The 25,559-nt window shown below is 53.4% G+C and overlaps 5 protein-coding genes across 5 annotated transcripts; 4 read left to right on the forward strand and 1 right to left on the reverse strand.

The window, feature by feature from the left end:
- Positions 1–148: 148 nt before the first annotated feature.
- Positions 149–2,391, forward strand: ACET3X_003998 (uncharacterized protein; the record flags this gene model as incomplete). The annotated part of the gene is made up of 2 exons (XM_069450155.1): positions 149–248; positions 308–2,391. The coding sequence occupies 2 exons, from the start codon at positions 149–151 to the stop codon at positions 2,389–2,391; spliced, it is 2,184 nt and encodes a 727-aa protein (XP_069307976.1).
- Positions 2,392–2,485: 94 nt separating this feature from the next.
- ACET3X_003999 (uncharacterized protein) lies at positions 2,486–3,756 on the reverse strand. The gene is made up of 2 exons (XM_069450156.1): positions 3,276–3,756; positions 2,486–3,220 (listed from the first exon to the last, which is right to left on the reverse strand). Exons 1-2 carry the CDS (start codon positions 3,621–3,623, stop codon positions 2,495–2,497), a joined length of 1,074 nt encoding a protein of 357 aa, XP_069307977.1. The 5' UTR covers positions 3,624–3,756; the 3' UTR covers positions 2,486–2,494.
- A 168-nt stretch (positions 3,757–3,924) lies between these two features.
- Positions 3,925–6,986, forward strand: ACET3X_004000 (uncharacterized protein). Its single transcript, XM_069450157.1, has 3 exons — positions 3,925–5,815; positions 5,883–6,230; positions 6,283–6,986. Exons 1-3 carry the CDS (start codon positions 3,979–3,981, stop codon positions 6,813–6,815), a joined length of 2,718 nt encoding a protein of 905 aa, XP_069307978.1. The 5' UTR covers positions 3,925–3,978; the 3' UTR covers positions 6,816–6,986.
- Positions 6,987–8,543: 1,557 nt separating this feature from the next.
- Positions 8,544–9,419, forward strand: ACET3X_004001 (uncharacterized protein; the record flags this gene model as incomplete). The annotated part of the gene is made up of 1 exon (XM_069450158.1): positions 8,544–9,419. One exon carries the CDS (start codon positions 8,544–8,546, stop codon positions 9,417–9,419), a length of 876 nt encoding a protein of 291 aa, XP_069307979.1.
- Positions 9,420–15,523: 6,104 nt separating this feature from the next.
- On the forward strand, positions 15,524–17,748 carry ACET3X_004002 (uncharacterized protein). Its single transcript, XM_069450159.1, has 2 exons — positions 15,524–16,433; positions 16,494–17,748. Exons 1-2 carry the CDS (start codon positions 15,954–15,956, stop codon positions 17,208–17,210), a joined length of 1,197 nt encoding a protein of 398 aa, XP_069307980.1. The 5' UTR covers positions 15,524–15,953; the 3' UTR covers positions 17,211–17,748.
- The last annotated feature ends 7,811 nt before the right edge of the window (positions 17,749–25,559 follow it).

Below are 25,559 nucleotides of genomic sequence, written 5' to 3' on the forward strand. Positions count from 1 at the left end.
GCCTCATTTGATGGCGCACACCCGGCACTTCCCAAAGAGCGCTAGCGCCGATTACAGTCTAGTCGAAAGTCAGGGCAGATCACCTCGGCCATGTCGACTTCAAACATCATGCCACATAAACTTTCGTTTCTTCAACCAATGAATACCAATGCCTTCCACCGGCGTTACAATCACCAACCCTTTGGTGCTCTATCGCAGTCTTGTCGCTACACAGAAGATCCGACCTGATCCAGCTCAGCATCGTCTCGGTATGACGTCTACCATTTAGACGACACTAGTGTCGAGTCTGTACTAAGACTGAACGCAGCATTACATTTACAGAAGCTCTACGACAGGTTGATTGACTATGAGCCGACTGTGGAATACTCCAAGAGGCTTCAACAACTTACACGGGCTGTCGACGCGGGCCAAGATGCATCATCGCCATCAATAACGGACTCTCATGTCAACCGGTTCGGTAGGAGGGGCGTGTGGACATCTTTACTTGCGCAAAAAGACCAAAGAGACTCCAAAGCATTGACACGCGTTCTGACTAGCCACGATGAGGCCATGCAACTGCAAAGTCCCAAAGGCCTCATGCTCCATGGCGAAGTTGGTACCGGGAAGAGTATGCTGATCGACCTCTTCCAAGATTGTTTACCAAATCGCAAGAAGCGGCGATGGCACTTCAATACGTTCATGCTCGATACAATCTCACGTCTGGAGCAACTGCGCATGTCGAGATCACTGGTAGCAGGACCTAGGGCCGCTCACGATGAGTATTCTCTGCTTCTCGTAGCACGCGACCTCATCGAAAAGTCCCCCATTCTCTTCTTGGACGAGTTTCAATTGCCAGATCGCGCTGCCAGCAAGATTCTCTCCAATCTCATGACGTCGTTCTTCCAGCTTGGTGGCGTACTCATTGCGACCAGCAACCGCATGCCAGAAGAGCTAGCCAAAGCCGCTGGTATGGAGTTTTCGCGTCCTGTTCATCGTCTTAGCCGCTTAGGATGGAGTATGAGTAAGAGCTCGTATACGAGGAGGGATGATGGAGCCGGTCAGATGGGAGAGTTTGCTGCGTTTTTGGAGGTGCTTAGGGCGAGATGCGAGGTTTGGGAGATGGAGGGGAAGAAAGATTACCGAAAGATTGAAAGCGAAGAACAGGAGGGGAGAAGAGACAGTGTGCAGATACCAGCAGCCGAGGCAATGGGTACCGTAAATGCTTCCAGCGCACCGCAACAAGATACAGCGCCGGAGGCCACGGAGGCGTCACTTCCTCTTCCAAAGAACTATCTCATCCAGCCCACTACTACAGACACGATGATAGAGTTTGGCGAGTCCTTCAATTCTCTCGTCGAGCGCGCAACGAACCACGAATACCCCGTCCCCTGGGAGCCCGCTACGCTCACCGTCTACAATCGACCACTCGAAATTCCTGCTCAGTACAATGGTGTGGCGTTCTTCACTTTTGCCGAACTCTGCGGCGCAGTCTTGGGACCAGCAGACTACATCACCTTGGCATCCACGTACCACACTTTCATCGTCACCGACGTACCTGTCATGGGCTTACTGATGAAGAGCGAAGCAAGACGGTTCATTACTTTACTTGACGCCATGTACGAAGCAAGATGTAGATTGATGATTACCGCAGCTGCAGGTCCAGATGGAATCTTCTTTCCATCGCGACCATCGACGGCGGAACCCGGACAGGAGACACTAGACAGCGATGCCGTGTACCCAGAGACGTATTCGGAAATCTACCAAGATCTCAATTCACCTTTCAGACCAAACATCTCGTCTTATTCTGGCGATAGCCTGTCCGAGGACGCACTAGAAGACGACCCACCGAACCGCTCCCGCCGGGCAGGAACATCCTTTACAGATGAGCGGAAATTTGGTCCTGGGTCTCCCGACTTTGCTAATATAGGGGGCTTGACGGGTGAAGACGAGAAGTTTGCTGTCAAGAGGGCAGAAAGTCGGATTTGGGAAATGTGTTCGGAGAGGTGGTGGAACCGGTTTTCTGCTGCGGCCGAGGAGGCGACGCCTTGGTGGAGGCCTCTGCCTCTCGAGTCGAGACACTGGGAGAGGGCGTCTGTTACGTCCAAACCTCCGGCAGCGCCCTCGCCAGAATCACTTCCGCCCAATACGAAGATTCTGTCCAAGGACGAACTTGAGAGGGACCGTCAGAAGGAAATGGAGGACATGTTCAAGCATGGTGCAAGTCCCTTTCGCACGCATCCTGATGCCCCGCCCAAGTTTAGCTGGACACATGCTTGGGGCATGATGAATTGGGGCAAGAAGGCTGGGGCCTGGGGAAAGGGGGTCGAAGGGTTGAAGGAGAGAAATGAGGGCGATGGCGAAGGGGGCAGTGAAGATGCTAAGGACGGCAAAGATGAGAAGAAAAGAGAGTAAGAGGTGGGGAGTGGTGTTGTATAGCTGATCCGATGGCTTGGTATAAATTCGTCATAGATATCAAGACTCTTTTTTTTTGTATTCATTCGAACCATGGATCTAGTCACTGAATGTTTCCCTTGTTCACGACGAATGCTTCCAGTGCAGAAATGGCCGCCCATAGCCTGTTCTCTGCCTCCTTGAAGACGACACTCCTCGGGCCGTAGAAGACCTCGTCGGCAACCTCGTCGGGATGCCTGGGTAAGCAATGCATGAAGCTCCAGTTGTCCTTTGCGCCACCACGTTTTGCCAGTTCAGAGGTGATCTGGAAGCCGGAGAAGGCTTTGAGGCGTTTCGCGGTCTCCTCTTCCTGGCCCATGGAGACCCAGGTATCTGTGACGAGGATATCGGCGTTCTTGATGGCTTCCTCGGGGGTGTTTGTTTCGAAGAGTTTGCCTGGATGGGGGGACGTTTGGGCGGCGTGGGAGATGACCTCACGCATGGCCTTTGGAATCTCGTAGCCAGCCGGGGTCGCGACGGCAATGTCTATGCCTAGCTTTGTTGCACCAATTGCCAGGTCGAAGAGGACATTGTTGGCGTCTCCTATCCATGCAATCTTCAGACCCTCGAGGCCGAGAGAAGTAGAGGATGTGGAAGGGTATATTTCGGCCATGGTCAGCAGGTCGGCGATGATCTGGAGGGGGTGGTATAGGTCGGAGAGGGCGTTTATGACGGGGACGCTCGAGTGCTTGGCGAGGTCAGCGACGTCGGCATGGGGGCCTACACGGGCGACGATTGCGGCCGTCATGCTGGAGAGGACGAGCGAGGTGTCGTAGAGGGATTCGTTGACCTAGAGTTGGCGCGTCAGCGGGTAACGTGCAAGGAGCAGGCTGTGTCTGCCGTACACCCAGTTGTATGTCGTCCTTGCCCAGGAACATGGGCGAGCCTCCAAAAGCGGCAATGGCGCCTTCTGTCGACACCCTGGTGCGGGTGCTCCGCTTGCTGAAGGTCATTGCGACCGTCTTGCCTGCGAGGGCGGCGCGCATCGAATGTGGCACCTCGCCTGTCTGCTTGATGGCCGTCTTGTGCTGGTGTGCATTCTGGACGAGTGTCGTCAGCTCGGCCGGGGTGAGGTCGGCGATGGAGAGGAGATGGCGGGGCGCGAATGGCGATGTGTGAGGTGCAGCTGGTGAAGTCGAGTAGCAGCGGCGCAAGCTTCGCAGCGCTGCGGGCGAGGGACGGAATGCGGGCATGGTGCGTCAATTGCGTGTCTGGAGCTGGGCCAAGGGACGCAGAGACTCTATCTCGTGACAGCGGCGGTTGGGCTGAGTCACGACCGGGCTTGCTTGTTGTGAGTGGGATAGAAATTATTGTTTTGCCCATGCGCACTAGAGACGTGACGCATGTGGGTGGGTGGAGAGCGATGCTGGGGTCGGGGCTAGCGGCCGCGGCAGGCACGGGCACACGTCGCTCCTGGGCCTCTTATCCGGCGCCCAGCGAGTGGCTGAGTTCATGACGAGATCATGGCCAACGTCAACTGAACATCAACCTGCTGCTTCCACTCCCTCTTTCCCCTCCCCTCCGACCGGCACCAGCACTCCGCCCGCCATGTCTGTCGCCTGGACCCCCCTACGTCTGAAGATGGAGGAGGACAACGCCGAGCAGCAGCAGTGGGGCTCCAGTGCCAACAACACCCGCCCGTCTAGTTCGCGACCCGTCTCGCACAAGTCCGCCCGCTCGTCGCGCTCCGCCCGCTCCCAGCAATCCAGTCGAACGACCGAGCACACGCCGCTGCTGTCACAACAAGACCGAGACGAGCACGAGAGGCCAGATGATGATGATGAAGAAGAGAGCACCCCCGCGACGCGTTCGTTGCTGCGGTCCCTGAGCGGCAGCTCGCATAAGAGTGGCAGTGGCAAAGCCGCGCTGTGGAGGCGGCGATGGCCCAGCATACTGGCCCTCGTCCTGCTGTGTCTGCTCGTCATCTTCATCATGCTCGGCTTCCTGGCAAAGGAAAGCATCGAGGAGTACTCCATGCAGGCCGCTGACTTCAAGCCCACCAAGCTCTCCCTGGACGGGCTGACCGACCATGGCGCCAAGGTGCACATACAAGGAGACTTTACCATGAAAGCGAGCAAGGTGAAGAAGCAGAGCGTGCGCAATCTCGGCCGCTTCGGCACGTGGATTGCCCACGAGGCTGAGACGGGGCCCTTTGATGCCGACGTCTACTTGCCCGAGTACGGCAACGTCTTGGTCGGCACGGCCACGATACCCGCAATCAAAGTCAACATCCGCAATGGACACACCACGCATGTTTCCTTTGTTGCGACTGTACAGCCCGGTTCGCCCGACGGGATTCGCAATGTCGCCAACGACTGGATCGATGGTCGACTAGGGCAGATAAGGCTCAAGGCCAGGGCCCAAGTCCCTTTGAAGTCGGGACTGATCAACATCGGCAAGCAGCTCGTTGAGCAGTCCATGGTCTTCCAGGGAGGCGACATCCCAACCCTTCCTCACTACAACATCACAAAGCTCAACCTCGGCGAGGCCAAGCATGGCCAGAAGGGGCTTGGTGCCGACGCCTCCATCGTCGTACGCAACGACTTCCCTGTCCAGATCACGCTGCCTCCTGTAGCTGTCGATGTTGGCATCGAGGGCTGTGCAGCATCCGACAAGCACATCATGGTGGGCACCGCTCAAACTGGCCAACTCAACATCAAGCCAAACTCAGACGTCAAAGTCGATGTCACTGGCAACGTCGACAAGCTCTCGGACCCGTTGACCCAGGTATGCCCCAACTCAGCCAAGTCTCCACTTGACGCTTTCTTGGGCGATTATATGAAGGGCCAGGACGCGACCATCTACATCAACTGCTGCAAGTTCCCTGACCCTGCCACGCCCGACTGGGCTCGGGAGCTACTAAAGGACATTACCGTTCCAGTTCCCTTTGCCGGAAAGTCCATGGGAAACATGATCAAGAACTTCTCTCTCGCCGACATGCACTTCAGTTTGCCCAACCCATTCGCTGAACCCGGCACACCTGAAGCTCGTCCCAAGATCTCCGGTATCGTCAACGTCGATATTGGACTGCCACACGAGATGAACTTCCCCGTCGACGTCAACCAGGTCAAAGCCGATGCTGACATCTACTACCACAAGAAAAAACTTGGCAGAATGAACCTGGAAGAGTGGCAAAAGGCAAACTCGACTCGCGTTGAAGGTCATGGCTCAGACGGACCATCTCTCCTCGTGCAATCTGTCATCAAGAACGCACCCATCGAAATTCTGGACGATGACCTCTTTAGCGAAGTCGTCCAAGCCCTACTCTTTGGCGGCAAATCAGTTTCGATGGATCTCAAGGCTGCAGTCAGCATTGGTGTGGATACGCCCATGGGCAAACTCGCTGTGCGAGGAATTCCGGCGCAAGGTGTCGTACCAGTCAAACGTTCGTAACCAGTTCGTAATCCAAGTTTGGCCGCGTCTCCTGCACTTGGCTAACTTTTAGTGTCCAGCAATTGGTCACGGCGGAGACACCCTACCCGGCGACGGTAAAGACGAAGCAAGCAAAATCAATGTGCAGGTCGGCAATCTGTCCATCACCGACACATCGCCTACTTCTCTCACCATCACCGCCCTGGTCAACTTTACCAATCCTTCAAAATACTCCGCAACGGTCCCTTACTTCAACATAAATATTCTGGCTAACGGCTCCCATATCGGTAGCGCAACGGTCAAGGATATGGAGGTTTCTCCTGGCAACAACACAAACAAGCTCGCATCCGTTCTCTGGGATCCATATACCTATGGTGGTGAAAAGGGGAAGAAGATTGGTGCAGAGTTGCTGTCTCAGTACATCTCTGGTACGTCAACGTCGACCGTGGCCATGACCAGCTGAACTAATGCGATCAACAGGTTACAACACCACCATAACCGTTCAAGCACACGAGAACTCCGTCCCATCTGTACCCTATATTGGCCGCCTGCTCTCGAAGTTTCCCATCGAACGCCCTATGCCGCACATGTCAACCCCCAAGAAGCCATGTGATAGCGATGACTGCGACGACCCGGAAGACGATGGCAGATCCCACTTCATCCGTGGCACTACCATGCACCTCATCAGCAGTACAGCTGTCTTCACTCTGGCGTCACCCTTCCGCGCTACAACAATGTACATAACTAGCATGGACGCGACAGCCTATTACGAAGGTCATACAGCCGGAAGAATCGTATATGACCTTCCTTTCGCTGTACCTCCTGGCCTCTCCGAATCTCCGCGCTTACCTGTCGACTGGTCATTCGGCAGCCTCGGGTACCAGGCTATCAAGAGAGCACTTGGCGGGCAGTTGAAACTTAGCGCTTTCGCGTACGTGGGTGTTCGCATTGGCGAGTGGCGAGAGGATATATGGTTCCAAGGTGGCAAAATTGGTGCAAATGTCCGTCTTTGAGGCTCCAAAACAGGTTGGGTATAGATCTTTAGGCGTGATGAGGGATTTGTATTCGTGTGTATACTAGCATAAGTTGAACAGGATGGGTAAGACAGTACGCGCATGATAGCGTTGGGTATATCTTCATGGCAGGGGGCGTTAAGGTTTAGGAAATTGCTTAGCACGATACTCTCGTATTTTTTTCCCTTGATTACGGTCGTGTCTTGAATCCTATTTCAAGATCTCCCCGCTTCATAGGCGAAATCCTGTGTCCTTTTTTGGCCATGGTCCAGTTGATCCTTCGGCTGGATGCAGTACCCGCACTGCACGATCGCAGGTGAACGCCCTCGAAGCGCCTCTCATACGTATTTCTTACGAAGAACTCGCAATGTTTCGTGGGTCCGAGGAATAGAATGTCACCATGCCATCTTAGCGTAGAGACGACCTTTCGAACCGGGACAGTTCAGGCAAGCCTTCCTAGTGGTTGTTCCGAAGACATGTGACAGGGGGCATGTTCAGCTAAACTATACTTCATCGTCTCGGGATGCGCTAATGCTTTGGTGCCATGCAGGGTTGGGGTCTACCGCTTAGACTTGCTCACTTCAAGACGAGCTGAGACGGCAAACGCCCAAAATGTCTTTCGTGTGATGACTGAGCCAACAAGTGGTACGGGTTCCGGAAGAAAGTACCATCTTCAGGTCTCAATTATGAGGATTGTGTCGAGATGAGCCCCTACGTTCACCGCCCAACATGACAACGGCGTTACTGCGGCGTTTCGGCCGAGTGATCGAGCGATGTCGTGTCTGCCTCATCGCGATTCTCGATTGTCGATGGTTCTCGAACTCAATTTCCCATGTTTTTGACCTTGCTGCAAATCAGCCATGTGGACACTGGATTAGCCGGAAGATACCGAGCCGTTTGACGCCAAGAATTCAGGCCATGGTCGACCAAGTGGAAGCTGCTGGAACGACAAAGCAGTCGGCGATGACCATATGCTGGATAGATCCAGGTGCTGAAGGAGGTATTGCCAGAAAGGTCACTGCCTAAACGTGATTGGGTTTAGCATATCAGCTCGCTGGCCGTGGCTGGCGGTGATTGGCCAAGCAATGCTTGCCAGGCACTAAAATTTCCCTCCCCGCGGATCGAACTTGAGTGCGCATCTGTGTCAGCGTCACGGCACTCTGCAACATGGGAGACGAGAGCTTCGTCTCACACCGTCCGAAGGCGGGCTTCGCGTCCTACAACTGCACTGATATCGACCCTTCTAGACCGCCACCACTAGCTTGAACCGTATTATTTTGCTGGGCATTGCAAGATTACCTGAAAAGTGGCCTTTCAGGTGACGGCTATCGCAGCTGCAAGAGAGGCTATGAGAATGCTTTGTCACATGATTTGGTTGCAGCTGAGCTTTTGTGTGATACTGGTCGTTGCGTTTCCGCCATTTTCGCTGGCCGCCCGGTGATCCGAAGTTTCTAGGCGCAGCATACCCAACCAAGCTTACGGCATCCTCTAGAAGTTGGCAAACGCCGGTGTATCGCCTTTTGATCGTTCGATTATTCTGCTTTCACCCGATCACTAGCTGTGATCACTAGCTAGGATGCCAAGCTAGGTCTGTGAACAGGGGGGGAGGGGAGGGGGTCAGAGAAACGAATAGTCCTTCGATATATACCTTCCATATGACATCGCCCAAAATTCAGTGGCTAGTCATAAGCATCCAACGCAGCCCTGTGTTAGCGATCCATCCTCAAGATGGACTTCTCCAACCTGCCTGCCTTCCCCGTGGCTGCGAGCAACCCAATGTACTCTCCCAACAGCGACGCCTTTCCATCTCCAGATGAAATCGACGCATACCTTACCGAGTCATATCCCGCGCTCTCTGACTATGGTTTCAGTGGCTACAACAACAGCAACAGCAGCAACAGAAACAGCTCATCCTTCAACCGATCCATCACACCAGGAAACTCTGATCTCAATTGGAGCGCACCGCTCTCCAACAGCTACATCAACACCCCATCGCTCGTCACTGCAACCAACGCAGTTTCGAAACCCCCTCAAAGCGCATGGTCAAATTACAACCCCTCACCTCTGAGCTGTCCAGCCGACGTGCAACACACCTATCCCGAAACCGGATTCCCCGGCGCCTTTGCCTCAACCCCCTCTCCCTTGCCAACCCCCCCTAGCCACGGCAGCCCAACTTCCCTCTCGCCAATCGCAACGCACCGCCCCTCTCCAGAAGATGCCAGCCTCAAGCCACCTCCACCACGCAAGCGAGGCCGCCCCCGTCTGCACCGCCCCGCCTCGGAACCCTCTTCTACCACGGCCACTGCCAACAAAATTGTCCGTACGCAATGCATGCCCCACACTGAAGTCGAGCGCAAGTACCGCGAGAAGCTCAACGCGGAGCTAGAGCGGTTACGCCGGGCGGTACCCATGTTACCGCAGTGCGACAAGGGAGACACAGGTGCCGTGAAGCCTAGTAAAAGTATGGTGCTCGCAGTTGCTATTGACTATATCAAAGAGCTGGAGAGACAGCGGGACGCGGCGGTTGAAGAGGTGGAGAGATTGGGGGGTAAGATGAGGTTTGGAAGGACGGCAACCAGAAAAAGAGAGGATGAGGATGTCTGAGCGGCAGTGCCGGCTTTGTCGTGTTGCGAAGGAGAGGGGCGGTCAAAAATTGGTTTCTGCGTTGCACGTCTTCCTGGCACTTGATCTGCGGGTGCAGATTCGTAAGCCACTTTCTGGATTTGCACCACATGTTCTCAACTCTATCGTACTTTATGCGGAGCGGAGAAGCAGGCTGTAAGGCATGGCTGGCTACATGCCGTATGCTGCACATGATCTTGAGCGCAATTTAGCGGACCCGGAACTGGCATCGAATATGCGGATATAAGGTCAGATACCCCCAAGTAATGTTTTGTTCGGTGGGAGTTGGTTTTGCAGCAAAACATTCGACGGATACATGGCAGCGCACTGCCACCAGCAGACACGTACGTCTGCTAATTCTCTTCTATTTTACGACAGTCCACTGGTGTTTCGAGTAGACAACACCAAGGCAGGGACAATGAGCAACAATTCCTTGGTTACGCAATGTATTTTTAAACCTTTTTCTTGTATGTGTCATGCTCTGCTCGGTAATAATAACGATACACACATGGCCATTTGGATCTTCCGGGTGGTGTCTCGATGCAAAAACCTACCCCAGGATATCTGGAAACACTGTATGCTATGAACATACTGCCTTTTTACTCAAAGCCACAGTCTCAAAGCCACAAGCGCTTTCTGCTTACATTCTCTCACTGTCACAACCTATGCCGAAGTGCTGAAGTCATTCGCAGCATGCTCAATTTCTCTCCAAACTCCTTCACTTTTCCGCACTTCTCTTTCACCGGGGTACAGCTATCGCTGGAATTTGTCATTCCAAGTTTCCATGCCCCAATGACACTTGTTGTTTTACAAAAACCGCCTACGTTCTCCGCGCAATGTCAAGATTCGTCTATTGGGAAAGACACTAGTAAGAGATAATGACAAGCAGTTAGTCGACAAGCGTTCAATGCATGTAGACGACGTTGATACGTGCATCAAAAGAACACCTGCTACCCTGTTTATTCTTACATGCATAAGCTTCCCAACTACCTACACCTGCCAATCGGCGCCTTCCCTGAGAGCAACCATCCGTACATGACCACGCATCCGACATACGAAGTCGACGCACCGGCACTCAAGGTCCGCGGCTTACCTACCTCTCTGCAGTAAAGATATGCGGAGAAGCAAAGTACGATGCATTGACAGTTCTGTTGAGGTTGCAGTACAGGGTAATCAAATAAGCATTACTCTGCGATAGATGAGTCATGGCTGGGGCTAGCGAGACGGTGCTGCGAGCACAGATGGTTATTTGTTTATGGGAACAGGTGAATAAAGCGGCAAGAACGTTGAATTAGGATTATGGAAAGTGCAGTGGGTATGTAAGACATGGTTTGGCGGGGAGAGAACTATCGATGTGCAATCGGGATTGTGCTTGGTCCGAGGAGATCCACGCGTTCGTTTCGCCCCTCTCCTGCGGCCTCCTCCTCTTCCCCCTCTCACTAGCGCACGTCGTTTGCAAGCCACGCATCTTGGGAGTTTACTTGCTCGGGCGCTCACACCATTCTCAGACTACCGACCTGCGATTCGATGGCGCTTGGGATTGCCGAGCGAGACGAGGCGGGGAATCTGGTGTTGGAGTATCTTGCTGAGGCGCAGGGGACGAGGGTTGACGTAATTGTATGTCGCATGCACATATGTCCATCACGCTTAGTGCTTCTACGATCTGAACTCGTTCTGCAGAACTTGGATTGGGCATCTCGATCAAAGTTTCGCTTCCACACATGGCAGTAAAATCAACAAGCAATTTTGCTAACGTAACACGCCCCTCACTCTAGTACCCCAAAGAAGCGAAGAGCTATGCCCAACGTCTTCTTGATGTTTTTCTGCCGGCGGGGTATCCGCACAGTGTGACGGAGGATTATATTCATTACCAGATCTATGTAAGTCGTATTGAAATCTTTCCCATCTCGACGCTGGCATGGTGATGATGGGTAATGTGCTGATAAGATGATACGGCACAGGACTCGCTTCAGGCGTTTTCTTCTTCCATTGCGGGGATGTTGGCGTCGAGAGCTGTATTGGTAGGTACGTTTCCATGCACATGATAGTGTGTACTCCTTGCCTGTTTCTTCTCAGTCATTGTGCGGATCTGCTGCTGGACTTGTTCAACAAGTCTCTACATGTTGAATTTGAGAGGTGGAAACTACATATTGCAAGCGTCAGGCATAGCGGTACTCCGTGACGACCACACAATAACGACAAAACATGTATGCGCCTGTCTCTAACAGCTACTACCAGGTGTCGGCGTAGGTGACTCAACTGCCTCGCCCACATCCGCACTCCTCCTCTCTGTGCTCCAAGAGTCTGCCGGCCGCATCGCTACCATTCTCTTCGCGCACCGTCTCGGCACAGCTCTTGAGCCAGAGTGTAAGATGTTTCGCCTGGCCGCCGATGTTTTCAACGATACAGCAATGGTGCTCGATTGCTTGTCGCCGGCTTTTCACAAACCCTTTCGTGTGGCCGTGTTGAGCTTTTCGAGTTGCTTGAGGGCGCTATGTGGAGTCTGTGCGGGCAGTGCAAAGGCAAGCTTGAGCGCACATTTTGCGAGCCAGGGCAATCTGGGGGAGGTCAACGCTGTGAGTGACGTCTTCTTATCTCCTTATCTTCGGATCCGAATATGGAGAGTTGAGACATATTTCGATCGACACTGTCTGAAGTGGGGTGCAGATGGCCAGTGATACTAACTCGTTCCTAGAAAGACTCAAGCCAAGAGACGGTCATATCTCTACTGGGTATGCTCGTGGGTATTCTCACAACCTACACACCACTTGAGCCTTGACTAACAGCCATGTAGGCAGGCAGCCTGGTGGTATCGCATATAACCTCACCTTTCGCGACCTGGACCACACTCGTCTTCCTGTTGGCGATACACCTAGCCACCAACTATGCGGCAGTGAAAGCCGTCAGCATGCGGTCTCTGAACAGACAGCGAGGCAACATCCTCTTCAGCAATATTCTCCAACACGGTGTCGTCCTGAGCCCAAACGAGGTTTCCAAGCGCGAAAGGATCTTCCACATGGGTGACATACTGCGCTGGTCTGACGACGAAATGCTCGGACATTGTAGAATTGGCGTATCTCTCCAGGAAATGCTAGGCCGAATGGGCGAGCAAAATACGCAGACTGGCTCCGTCGCGCTTCGCGCTATTCAAATCTCCGAACTGCTAACCGTCTTTACCAGCGAGGCATACATAGCATGTCCCGCCGCATCCGCAGTTGACATCTCAATCGTACTGAAAGCAGGATGTGGACCGAATGATCAGCTCAAAGCATGGGCGCACGCACTGTTGCTTGCGAAGAGAGCCCGACATGGCAAAGGACACTCGGGTAACAAGCCCAATACAGCATCAGCCCCGCCCAAGGATCGCCTGATTGCTGAGCTGAGGCAGACGTTGGAGGACGTCCGGGCTATGTTTGACAAGTATGGGAACGAGATGAGGGGGAAGGGTTGGGATCTGAAGGTCGCTGCGATGGAGACAAGGGCCGGGACACGGTTGCAGATTGGGTTCCGACGAGTCGGATGACGGGATGATTTGGACATGAACTGCCTCGCGCAAGAGCCGTGAAACGAATGACGTGAAGGAGACCAAGGGAGCACCCAGAAGACCATCTTTGTTGAGGAGACAGGTAGCCCGAATGAAGCGCTCGCGTGTTGCAGACTGTCTTGGAATCCAGGTCAAACGGTGCTCGGTAACGACGTAAGCAGGTTGACTCACCCACAGCCGCATAGGATCGGCACCGGCATGTACGGCAGGCCCTATGTTTGAAGCAGTTTGATGACCACCAGCATGTCTTTTACCATTTTGTTTTTTCCTCTTCTCACGCTCACTCACTCGCGCACACACGCACACATTTTGCCAGCGCAGAGACATCAGTGCATGGCTCAGACAGTGGTTACGATCCACATCGGTCCGGTTTCATGTATGCCTGGCGTCTCTTCGGCGGCCGGTGGCCGGTTCCGAGGTAATCAATGCTGGCGTCCGAGCTCAACACCACAATGTGGTGTGTGGACAGGCAATGCTGTGCGAAGAATGGAAACTAAGGCTAAATGCCATGAATCCCGTGACAGTCAGAAACCATGTAACAGTGCTAGCATCAGCTTGGTACGTGAAGATTTATTCAGACTCTTTAGTACGGAAGCTGGGCCCGAGGGCGTGGTCGTTGGGGCTCTAACAAGCAAAAACGCGCACAGTACGGACGCCACCATGCAAGGAGAAGACATGTCGTTCCGACATGGCTGAGGCTGGAACAAGAGAAGACTCGGCCAAATTAGCATTGTGGTTTCATGGAAGGCGGCTCTCCGACCGACGTGGGATGCGGCTAGAAAAATGAAACCCCACGAAGCGGTGAAGCGGGTGAATCAATCGAATACGCGAGCAGAAGGGGGCCCACTGGCTGCGTCATGCGGTATTGCTGAGGCACCGAGCTTTTTTTTTGTTGGCGGCTCAGAATTTTCGGTGGGGATAGTATTCGGGTGAAGGTAGGCGGGTGCTGAGTCGTTTGCCGGGTACTGACGGTGTTGCAACGACAGCGCAGTCCTTCTAGAAGCGCCACACAGGCAGCGCTGCGACGCACAAGCGGGTGGGCGGCTGGAGAAAGGCCGAGGAAGAAGGTCAACAACACGCGAGGCTACATTGAATGGGTGAGGCACGTCGGAGAGAAGGGTTGAAGGTGGAGTGTTGCAAGCGTTACGCTGAGGCATGTAGGAGGTCGTTGATGGAGCGAGCGATGCTGGATCGACAAACCAGGCCATTGTGGCTTGCACTAGGATGGTTGAGGCAGAATTCCAGAAGGATGGAAGGGTTCTGGAAGATTTCTTGGGTTGCACGGTAATGAACTGGCGAAGCAGCAGGGATGAGGACGGGTGGCCTGATCATGTGGTAGCGCTGGTGGAACGTCAGCATTCCTAGCTTGGCAGCGACAACGAGGACAAAGGTTGATTACGCGCATGTAGGGCCAGCAGTGCTGATTGCGCAGATGCTATCTATGTAGAGGACAAAAGAAACACGGCGCGCAGACGTCTACTGGCACCGTGTTTGCTTGAGATGGGTGCTAAAAGGCAGGAGATGGGCCGGCACATGTCAGGCGGATCATGGTTGGCTGAGGGGAGCACTTGGAGGACAAGTTTGACCTCAGGCGTGGGGCCAGGGCCAAGCTTGTGGCCGTGCGGGCTCGGCTGGTCTAAGACCTACAGTGCAGGTGTGATTGGCGACAAAGGCATGATCAAGTACCGTTGCGCGCGCACACCATGCGGCAGAAGATGATGATGTTGTTATTGTTGTTGTTGTTGTACTAGTCGATGTTGTTGTTGTTGTTGTTGTTGTTGTTGTTGTTGCCGAGAGCTACCCAAGGCATTGTGACAAAGCAAGCACGTATACAGACAGACAGACAGCCATTCAGGACACTGATGCGGCGGATATATGGATGATGGATGGACCTTCCTTTGTGGTGCAGGCAGAGTCATAGGGTGGATTAGTGGGCACGCCTCGGGCTGAGGGCCGTTGGTTTGCGGCATGCTGGACGTCTCGCTTGCGTGGGCATTCCATGTCGCTGGGAAGCACGCGGAGCACAAGGAGATGACGATGACGGCAATCGTGATGGAAATGGAGAATAAGAAGGAGAAGGAGAAGGAGAGCTGCCGTTGCGTCTCTCTCCCAAGGGAAACTAAAGATGAGTGTGGGCTTCTTTATCAGAGCAAAAGGGCCGAGGGGCGCAGACCGACTAGTGCCGGGCATGGGAGCCACGAAGGGAATGGCACCAAGTGTGGGTGAGATGATGGGATGGGTGCAGCAGCGACAAGGCTGCGCGTTGCAGTGAGCGTGTGCAGCGGTTCTGGTGGCAAGAGGGTGAAGAGGGTGAAGAGGGTGGCAGCCAGGGGGCGGTTTCGGCAAGGATGACGATGCGGGCGAGCGTCTTCCAGAAGACGGCGAGGGCCAATGGGGTTGCAGGCGCGAGTGGCCGCTTTAAGGGCAGTCGCGGCGCCCTCAGCCATGGGCCCTCGATCCTTCTTGCTGGCCCAAACCGCTTGGTGGGCCCTGGCGTGTGCATCCTGACTGAGCTTTCCGCCCAAGCATTGACCCAAGACTCCCTGACTCTCCACTGCCGCTTGCTCAAAACCACGCTGAGCCGCACCTGTCCATACCCACGTCCTGACGCACATCGGCCTTTCTGTCTCACCACACGCACCCGTCACAGCCCACACAGCCCACGCCCACACACATACATACACCACCACGCACACAGACAACACACATACACATAGACATCCTCTATATACCCCCTCCACCGCCCTCGCCAGCACTGCCGCCCACGACGCTCGATGCTGCCCTCGGACTCAGCATAGCCTTGTTCCTCGACTGCCACTGCTACGACCGACTCCGCCCGCTAGGTTCGCCCGAACCGAGTGCCCGCCAACGCCAAGCTGGCGCAACAACTCCAGCTCTGTTCCTGTGACGCCCTCGACGAGCAGAGCAGGAAAAACGCCCGCCGCGTCTACAAGCACTTCTGGAAGAGCGTCATGGTCGCTCGCAAACCCGCTGCCCACGACGCCCTGTCCATATCAACGCACTCGACCGCCAACTCGCTCTCGCTCTCGCACTCGCACTCTCCCTCACACTCGCCCTCGCCCACGCCCTCGCTGGCCTCGCTCGACGCAAACATGGCCATGTCCGACTGCACCCCCGCCCCATTGACCGTCTCAATACCCAAAAACATCCAGAGTCCCCAGTGCCGCAAACCAAACCTGCAGGAGATACTCAGCAACACGGCCCCGCCCCCCTACACACTCACCTCCTTCATGGCCTTCCTGTCACAGAACCACTGCCTCGAGAACCTCGAATTCACAATGGACGCCTCTCGCTACCGCAAGCACTACTCCAAGATGGTCAATCGCCATCCCGGCACTCCCATCTCACCCTTGTCCGAAGAGTGTGGCTACGTGCTCATGCTCTGGCGTCGACTAATCGACGCTTACATCCGCGAGTCCGGTCCGCGAGAAGTGAGTGCACCTGCTGACAGCCATGCCCACCCCGCTCTGACTTGTCGCTAACAATCCCAGGTCAACCTCCCGGCTGAAGTCCGCGACCAATTGCTCGGCCTCTCCGACTCCTACGTTCCACCCCATCCATCATCCTTGGACAGTGCCGTGGCCAAGATCAACGAGCTCATGGAGGAGAGTGTACTAGTCTCGTTTCTCAATTCCGTCAGCCTACAGAGCGCTCATCCCGCCAGCCACGAGAGCTACGCCGGCAGTAACATCTCTCGCTCATCAACCCGGAGCTACGAGGAGCGGAGTCTCCTTTCCCGATCATCACAGCCGCCTATGCCGGCCAAGCAACGGGCTTCGGCACCCTCATCCCTCACTTCCGGCTTCATGGCATCGCGTCCCTTTTCACATTCACGCTTCCACTCCCAGCCCACCTCTTCCGGCCAAGCACCCACCCGCATCACCTCGGGCTACACCAGCGGCAGCGATGCACTGACCGACGACTCTGGCAGCGCCAGCAGTCCCTCGGGCATGAGCGACCCATTGACTCCTCCTGGCACCCCGCCCATGAGCGATTATCCCATGGCTGACTTCCAGCAAGCCTACTACGAGACTGGCTCAAACAGTGGCACCCCCAGTCCTCGCAACAGTCGTGGTGAGCACAACGGTCTTGCCAACGCCACCAGGGACAGCTGGAAGCGAGTGAGTAGCAAGCTGTGGCCCAAGAAGAAGAGCGGCAGCCAGCTCCGGGACGACGAACCAGGTGTTGTCGAGGGTGGTCTCTTCTAAGCCATCCATGCATCCTCCTACACTCCCACCAACATTTCCACTTTTCAAAAGCAGAGACGATTATGACGATGCAATCAGAGCGATTTGCATCACCTAAACCTTGCATACTGGGCTGCATAACCACCGGCGTAACTGAATTTCCACACCCGAATCTACGAGCATGCAAAGGCGCAACTGGCTCACACGACCCGGCGAGGTTGTTTTCGGCATTTTTCACTTCCTTCTCAACTTCAAACTACTAGACACTTTGCGGAAACGGCGTTGCGAAACTTGCTGGCCACACGTCCTATATCCACTTGTGGTGGCTAGGCCCAGGCGTTACCTTTGACGTTGCTTATCATAAAGAGCATATAACGAATGACTTACTTGGGCGGACGGTTCTGACTTTCTTCTCTGTATCATTATGGCTACCTTTCACTTTTTTCTCTCCCCACAAAAAACCAGTGGGAAGGCTTTTTCTGTTCATAGGCATGGATGGGCGGGGGTGGATTGGAGTAGATACCAAAGCGTTCCGAAACGCTAGAATCACGATTGTCACCATGTTGGTCACCAACATACAAACGTTTGGCCCCCCCCCCCCCCCCCCCAATTACCATCCCGACGTGACATTATGATTTCTACATGGAGCCATTGCCAAATCTACAGGCGACCTCCTTTCTTACCAGCTGATTGGAACTCGAAGCGCCGCCAACCCGATGCCTTGCTTAGGAGCTTTCTCGTCCGTCTGAGACTCCGTGTAGATCCTCGCGTAACCTATGCGAAAGCGAAGAAGCAAAAGGGATATCCTCAATCCGCCCTGTCCTTGGTATTACCGGGACTGCCGTCGGTGGTCATATACGACAAGATGGCTCCTTTCTCGTTTCCACCTATGCACATACGCACACAACTCCGCGACATCCCTTGGAATCCTTTCCCGCCCCTACTTGTACCCGTTGGGCTGGAGACGGTGTCCGAAACCCCGGGCGAATTGAAGAGCTACTGGATTAGGAAATCCCTTTCGTGTGCTCTTTTCCCTTCGTCTACGCCATTGATGTGCCTCCCGCGGCCACAGGTTGGGTAAGGGATGCGCTGGTCCGCGAGCAAAGTGCCCGGCGCAAAGGGAGCTGGGCGAAGAAGGATGTGCCCATGTGAGAGGGAAGAAACCGGCGTGTTGGGTGGTGAAATCCGGGGGCTGATGAGACTGGAAGAGAGTGGACATGTTCCTGGCAAACGTGTTGAGATGGATTCCTGCTGACGACAAATGTCATGATCCACGTAAAACATGCTTAGGCGTCCATGATGGACCTAGGTTTTCTTCGCTTCTATTTTCAAGACGACATCCACCCCACCAAAACCAAGGCGTAATGTGCTGCTCATCATCACCCGCTCCATCCTGTAAGAATCCAGACTCTAATCACTACATCGCATACATGGCACACCGATCAGGCTCTCTCTCTCTCTCTCTCTCTCTACCCAGCGCCCCAAGACGTGCAACCGAGCCACCTGCACCCGTTGGCCGACCCCAGGATACAGTTTAAGATTCCCAATAACATCCCATGGCCCCGTGGCCCATGTTCCATGGCTGCGGAAACCGTGTTATTTACCAAAAACACGTCGCCTCCAGTGTCATTGCTTGCCAAGTCAAATCCTCCTTTCTCGTGTCAACTGCCAGCAACTGTGCCGCAAGGGAAGCGAAACCGAGCAATGTTGGTGGTGGCGGCGTGGGCAGCAAAGCCATGCACAATTCCTCTGTGCAATGAGGTTTGACTTGATTTCGTTTCCCTTTCTTTGGCATGCCTCGGGCAACTTTGCACGTGGAGTTGCCTTGCATTGCATTTCCGCTCCATGGTACCGGGAATGCTGTTGCGGCGCGACTTTGGATTCTTCTGGACAGTGTCTGAATGCCCGGCCTCGAACTACTGCATTGGTGAGACTGGTGATGAGCTTTACCGTGGCTTGGTGCTTCCGCGCTTACAGCGGTTGCAGGCCAGGGTTCTTTTTCTTCTCCAGGTGGGTAAACTCTACCTGTTTCAGAGATGGCATGTTGAGGCCATGTTCAGGCGTGACGTGTTTCACTCCAACTCCGGTGAGGACAATGACTCGATGCTTGCTGGGGTTCCATGTTTGATCATAATGTTGCTCAGCGAAGGTATTTATGTTCTCGTGTTGTGTTGGCTTGTGCTGATTTGCGACGCTTGTGGCGGAAGACCGCATGGTACAAAAAATTGAAATCATGGAGCCTTTTGCAATGCTAATATTGCTACACAAGCCAGTCGTCACAGTGGTCGATGCATATATAATGTGTACCACCTTCCAAGTTATGAAGGAAAGACCAAAGGTACGCTACATAACTACCTAGCGCGATTTCCAATTCACCCTCCTGTTCCAGCATCGCAACCCACCGTGGCTCAATTGATGAAGAACTGCATGCACCTACTGAGGTTTGTTCGAATCGCAAGTCCCCGACATCCATAGTACATGACTTCTCCGATCCCCGCAACTAGCAACCTTTATTTCCGCATTCGACCGTGAGTACCACCGACCTCCTTCCCCATCCTCCCAAGCTTCTCGGCACCTGTACCCAGTGCACAGCCTCCCGCGCGGCCATTGCATTGCAGACGGCGTTGCCACCAGCACGCCGTCCAAACCTACCAGTGATGGAGACGTTCCAAGCCTGACCATGGTATACCTAGGTACCAAGAGGGACCGACTAACCACCTGACGGCAACACCCGGTTACCGATGCTTGGTCAATCCCCACGGAAGCCCAAGACAAAGCAAGGCTGTGATACGTCAATGTGCAGGTACTATTGCTATCTAGGTATCAACGGACCTGAGCGTTGTGAATACTCCACTTGACTCGGCATAAGCCAACTGCTAATACACAACCAGCCTTGCACTTGCGTAGCTATTACCATTGAGGGAGAGGAGAAAAAAAAAGTCGCGCAGGAACGATGACGAAGCCTCTGCAACGTAGCCACGTCCCTGCCCAGGTGTGCGCAGCTTACCCCTCATCTCTCCTCATCATCGTGCACCTGCATGGAACACATGCGACCTTGATACCAAGTGAGGGGGTTCACCGAAAAGCAAATACCACAGTGGCAAAACTTCTCGAAGCCTTCTAGAAAACCGTCGCGTTTCGCTCAAGATAAGCCACACGATTCGCAAGTGACGTTGGAATCGTAATCGTCAACACTAGGTTGTCGATCATCTTAGACCACAACAGCAGCCAGCAGCCTCGTGGGGCGCCAAATGCTGCTGATCCTCGCTCGGTAGGCGGTGCGAAGCTACAGACTTGCGCAGGTGCTGTTCACGTAATGTGCAATCAAGTCCCCTGCAGCGCCTCGCAAATAGGAAGAGGAGGAGTTGGGCGGATGCAAGAAGCTGGTCTTAGCAGTCCCGACCCCGCACAATGTTAGGGCGCAGCTGAACCACAACATACGCCATGTTACGTCGAAACCCCCGAATCGCAAGTCCCAATGGGTCGAATCCGCCAACGACCCAATGGCTGTAAAATGCGCCTAAGCATGCGAGTCCTTCTTCCACCCGCCTACAGCGAGTGGGCATACAAGTCCCGCCAACTCCTCTTTCCCGTTAGTGCCTTATGCCGGAGCAAAAGCAGCGCACACTGATCATCGCCTTCCCGTTGAGGCGAAGATGGACAGTTGTGTCAGCGGACCACGACACTAGTAAGGGGATGAAGCATGGCCAAAAGCAGCACGCCGCCGATCGCATGCGCCATAAAACACGATTGTATGTTACGAGAGACACTAAAGGGCAACTGCCGTTGGTAGTGGGCTTACCAATGGCCGTAGTTTGCTGATCTTGGTGAGTGCGTGTGTGTGGTGGTTTATCAGAGGACAGGTTGGAATTGAGGGGTTGTGATTAATGGCGTCTTGCAGGTATCGATGATGGCGATATGAATAAATCGAGGATAGCCCAATAAGCGAATACTATGGTTAGTCTCTTGCCAGCCCCCTCGCTTAGTACGTATACCGGTGTAGCATTCAGGATGCATCCCGATTCCCGAATACCTATTGTCTTTGCTGACAACTCCCGACCCCACTAAAATTCACGATCGGTAGGGATCTCAATGTGTGCGCTAAACTTCCCAGGTCAGAGAAAACGACATGATGTAAGCTCCAAGTCCCACCCAGCTAATGGACACACGGGTTGTTAGTGCGTTCTGTGAGGACTTGCTTTCACCTAGTAGAGAGACTAGAAGGGAAGAAGTATTACGTACTATATATACTATTCTAGACAAGAAATAACTACTTAGTTATTACTACTCTTTTTAGAGGTGTATAGTCTAGCGGTCTAGAGCTATTCCCTTACACGTTCATTATACCGTATACAGTCTCCCCCTGGTTCAACTGCCTAGTGGTGAATCAGGCCTCTATCCCAGGCTATCCTATAGGTTTCCGAAGCTTACAAAGGGGCCTTGTTTAGATGTTAAAGATAGGTATCCCAAACAGGTCAAGGATAGATAACCTCTTCTAACTCTTCTGATTTGCTGCTTTTTGGCACCAGGCAGTGAACCGGGGGGGAAAACCGTAATGTGTTTATACCTACCATGTAAAGGGCTTAGAGGTGGCGGCACAATACACCGCACCTGCATCAGCCCCATGCCGCATCACGATCACCGTTGCGATCGCGATCGCGATTGTAATACATGTGGATACCAGCACAGACAACACTACAGAAAGAGAGTAATGAGACCGCTCTCTTACCTCACGACATTCCAGACCTTCCAAACCGAGCAGTCAATTGAGCCGCACAGTTTTACCATCGGGCCTGCTCCCACGTCTGCAGTAGGAAGGTTCTCGTACGCATGGAGTATCGGCCGACACTCCGATCGATGATGGGGCCCGCAGAGATCAACACCATGTGCTATCGGTCCTATGTAAACTCACGATACCATGCACGCTTTACGACTCGCTTCCATTTCCATATTGCATAAAGGACAAAACCGACAAAACCCCCTTGGCCGATCAACCCGGCCTGTTGAATGCCATGGTGCCGGCTGGGCGCATGCCTCATCTTTCCGATATAGTCTTTTAATCTATCCTGCTTACCCGCATTACGCAGCAAACACAAAACATGCTCGGTGTACATGCCTCCCGCAATTTAATTCTGGGTTACGCGAACCCGATGACCTGGATATATAGATTATCGAAGACGGGTAGAATATGGTCTCGATATTGCTGAGCCGTCGTGTCGGTTGCCGGGGATATCATGTATGAAAACATTGCTGAAAAAGGAAGGTAGGAGGTGAGGATGTATTAGTGTGAGATCGGGGATGTGTGTGTGCGTTTTGCGATCGCTACTTGTATTGGAATGAGTGACTTTGTGTTGGTGAATCGGAAATCACTCGTGTCTTAGAAATCACAACTGATCATGTGGACAAGTTTTGTTCTTGGTATCACGCCCTGTCATCTATTCCCACTCCCATGGAGTGCAGGTAATATCCTTTCTGGGTCAATGGCATATTGATACAGCGCGGAGCTTCAGAAATTGCAAGCGAGCTTGTGGCATAGGGGCTTGACAGCTCGTTTCTTGCGATAGGATCCATGGATGGTCGTGAAAGGTGCTGGCTTAGAGGTACATTTCTTTAGATGGTGTTTGTACACTTGTATACCCGATATATTTTCAAGCGACTGGTCAGCATGGGCAATTAAGTCTATTGCTCAAGGCTGCTTCTTCTTCATACCTAATTGAGTTCTCGTTCTCCTTGTCGCTGTCGATGCTACTTTCATCTAAGCTTGTATTGGCTACTTCACCAACAGCGAAGACAGCGTCAAGAGTCACATTCTTCATCTTTGTACTTGTTGGTATTGGTTTTCATAGCGAAGAGAACGCGTAGTAAAGGAATTGCCAAAAACAAACATGCTCCCAGGGCAAGAGAATCTTCCTGCAATGAGAGTAAGACTCAGTTTCACATTACCTAGGGTAGCGCGCTGGAGAATGTGTATATCAATATTGCTACTTCTAGGTGAGTAAATACAAGTCTACAAAGCAGATGTTCTGGGCGAGATCGAAAAAGTGATGGAAAGATATTAACAAACAGTATTGCTGGTTGACTTCGTTTTCGATGCGTGCAACAGCTTCTAAGCCTATGGTCTACATGATTTGTGCTACTGCTTGCTCTAGCCGACAGGCTGAACAGACGTAAAACCGAAACTCCATCGTTTGCTTCTATTACCAACTCCCGCTACGTACCCCTTAGGATATACAAAGAGATACACAAAGAATTAAGAACCCCAACTCTATATTATTAATTACTAAGAGGGGTGAGAGAATCGGAAGACGCTCTCAAAAATCAAGCGGTGATGTGACAGGTCTGACTACACTTGAGAATGCTAGTACGTGACCGGTACGCGAGCGTACTTCATCCGGGGGACGTAGTACGCCGTAGACCAAGATTGACACGACGCATTCTACGATTGCGACACATCAACAATAACTTAGATGTTCACCCGGGCTAAGTCAACATAGGCCGTCTCCGTGCACGATTGTATTTCGTGTGATTTACTGATTGTCGGCGTCCGAGTGTCTCAATGTACCTGTGCGGTGCGCTTGTGTTGAGTGTGAGTGAGGCGTGGGCGGCGGGATGAAGGACGAACGTGGAATGCGTGATTGGACCATCGAGATTTGGAATGATAAAAGTTTCGAGCCATAGGAAGGATTATGCTCGCTACTGAGTTCAAGTTCCGCGCCACTACAATGAGTTCCGCAAAAGCAGCAAGTACGTCGCGGTCGGAGTGGTAGGTTGCCGATAAGCAAGGGGATGGAGAACCCTACAGGGATTCCGTGCAGACTGTTGGACGAATTGGTTGAGAGGTACGGAGGTCCGGACCGTCAACACTACAGAAAGGTATTGCCAGCTATGGGACTAGTCCATTTTCCTTTTTTGGCTGCCCGCATCTCAGCGTACAAGGCTGGATTGATGCCTTTCTTGTGACACTTTTTGAGCTCAGCTTCAGTCAAAGTACTGGTGTCGAAGTCGCTCGCGCTCCATTTACTACTTCCGCTTGATTTGGACCCAGACCTGCTTCGCTCGACGTTAACAAGTATAGACTGGAGAGAGCGTTCTTCGGGCATGGATCGTTGCTCCTCCGATAGAGACGTCGTTGATCTTGAAAAGTTGGATACATGAGCGGAGGTACGGTCCACCGAGGTTGACTTTGCTATAACCAGGCGAGTCGGGCTCGGAGGAGGATCTTGCGTCTTATCTGTCAACCTTCGAGGCATCATTTTTCGAAACAGCGACTGGGGTGTATGGTGATCAAGGCTTCCATACTCCAGGGGTGTTTCTACAGGCGTAGATGTTCGCCTCGAGCTTCCACTTGAAGAATGCATCGACGAAGGCTTAGACACGATACTGGGTGGAGGATTGGCAGGCGGATCATCTTCCAAGGTAAACCAATCCGGCGAAGGGGCCTCGGCTTCAGGCGGATCATAGCCATAGATGCTCCGATCGTCTTCTCCTGTTGTGGTCACTGAGTTGATTGTCTCTAAAGAAGTCTGTCGTCTCAGGTGCGGAGGGAATCGCTTGATGTTGCTGATTTCTCTCTTGTTGTTTCGATATGATACGAGACCGCGTGGGTGTCGCCGTGAAGACGGCGGCTCAAGTGGGGGATCCGGGTCAGGTGACTGTACATGCTGCACCTCCTGACTTCGAAATGGACGAGAAAACTGGCGAGCGGGATTCTTTGGCGGAGGCGCATCAACTGGGTGCGACCGGAGTGGGTTGATACCTGATGGAGAGGCAGGACGAGTTGTCGCTTCACCATCGACCGAAGCAGATCGACTGCGCGCTATTGGAGGTGGGGCTGCTTCATCTAGATCCTCGTCGAACTCGTCAAAAACATAAGTCCGGTGGTCCCTGTACTGCTTCTGTGCTTCGAGGGCGGCCCTAGGCGAGCGACGTATGGCAGGCGGAAGGGCGTCGTCAATGTCCATGGCAGTTTGTGTGAGTTTGTATCATGACATGTGGAAAAAGGAAAATAGGATGTGAAAATAACCCCGATACCAGCTTGCACTTCGGGCCCGCCCAACCACCCAACGCACATCAATCATGACGCAGAACGGGCTGCCAGAATCCTATGGCGTGGGTTAGCGTGGATCGGACAATGCCTGTACCTTGCATGGCGTTCACGATGAGATGCGTCAACATGTCAGATGAGATTTGGTGTTGAGCTCTAGCGCAGATGCAACAGAGGCGATGCCGTTCGTGTCAGTACTATTAAGCCGTCTTCTGGAAATGGGCAAACAACATCATCGCGTGCATCGAGGCCGAACGAGGGGCGGAGACGGACGGCAGGATACTTGTCGATTACGCGTGTGGCTAAGGTTTCTCGGCCGTTTTGGC

This window comes from Alternaria dauci, chromosome 3, assembly GCF_042100115.1.
Source record: "Alternaria dauci strain A2016 chromosome 3, whole genome shotgun sequence".
NCBI lineage: Eukaryota > Fungi > Ascomycota > Dothideomycetes > Pleosporales > Pleosporaceae > Alternaria > Alternaria dauci.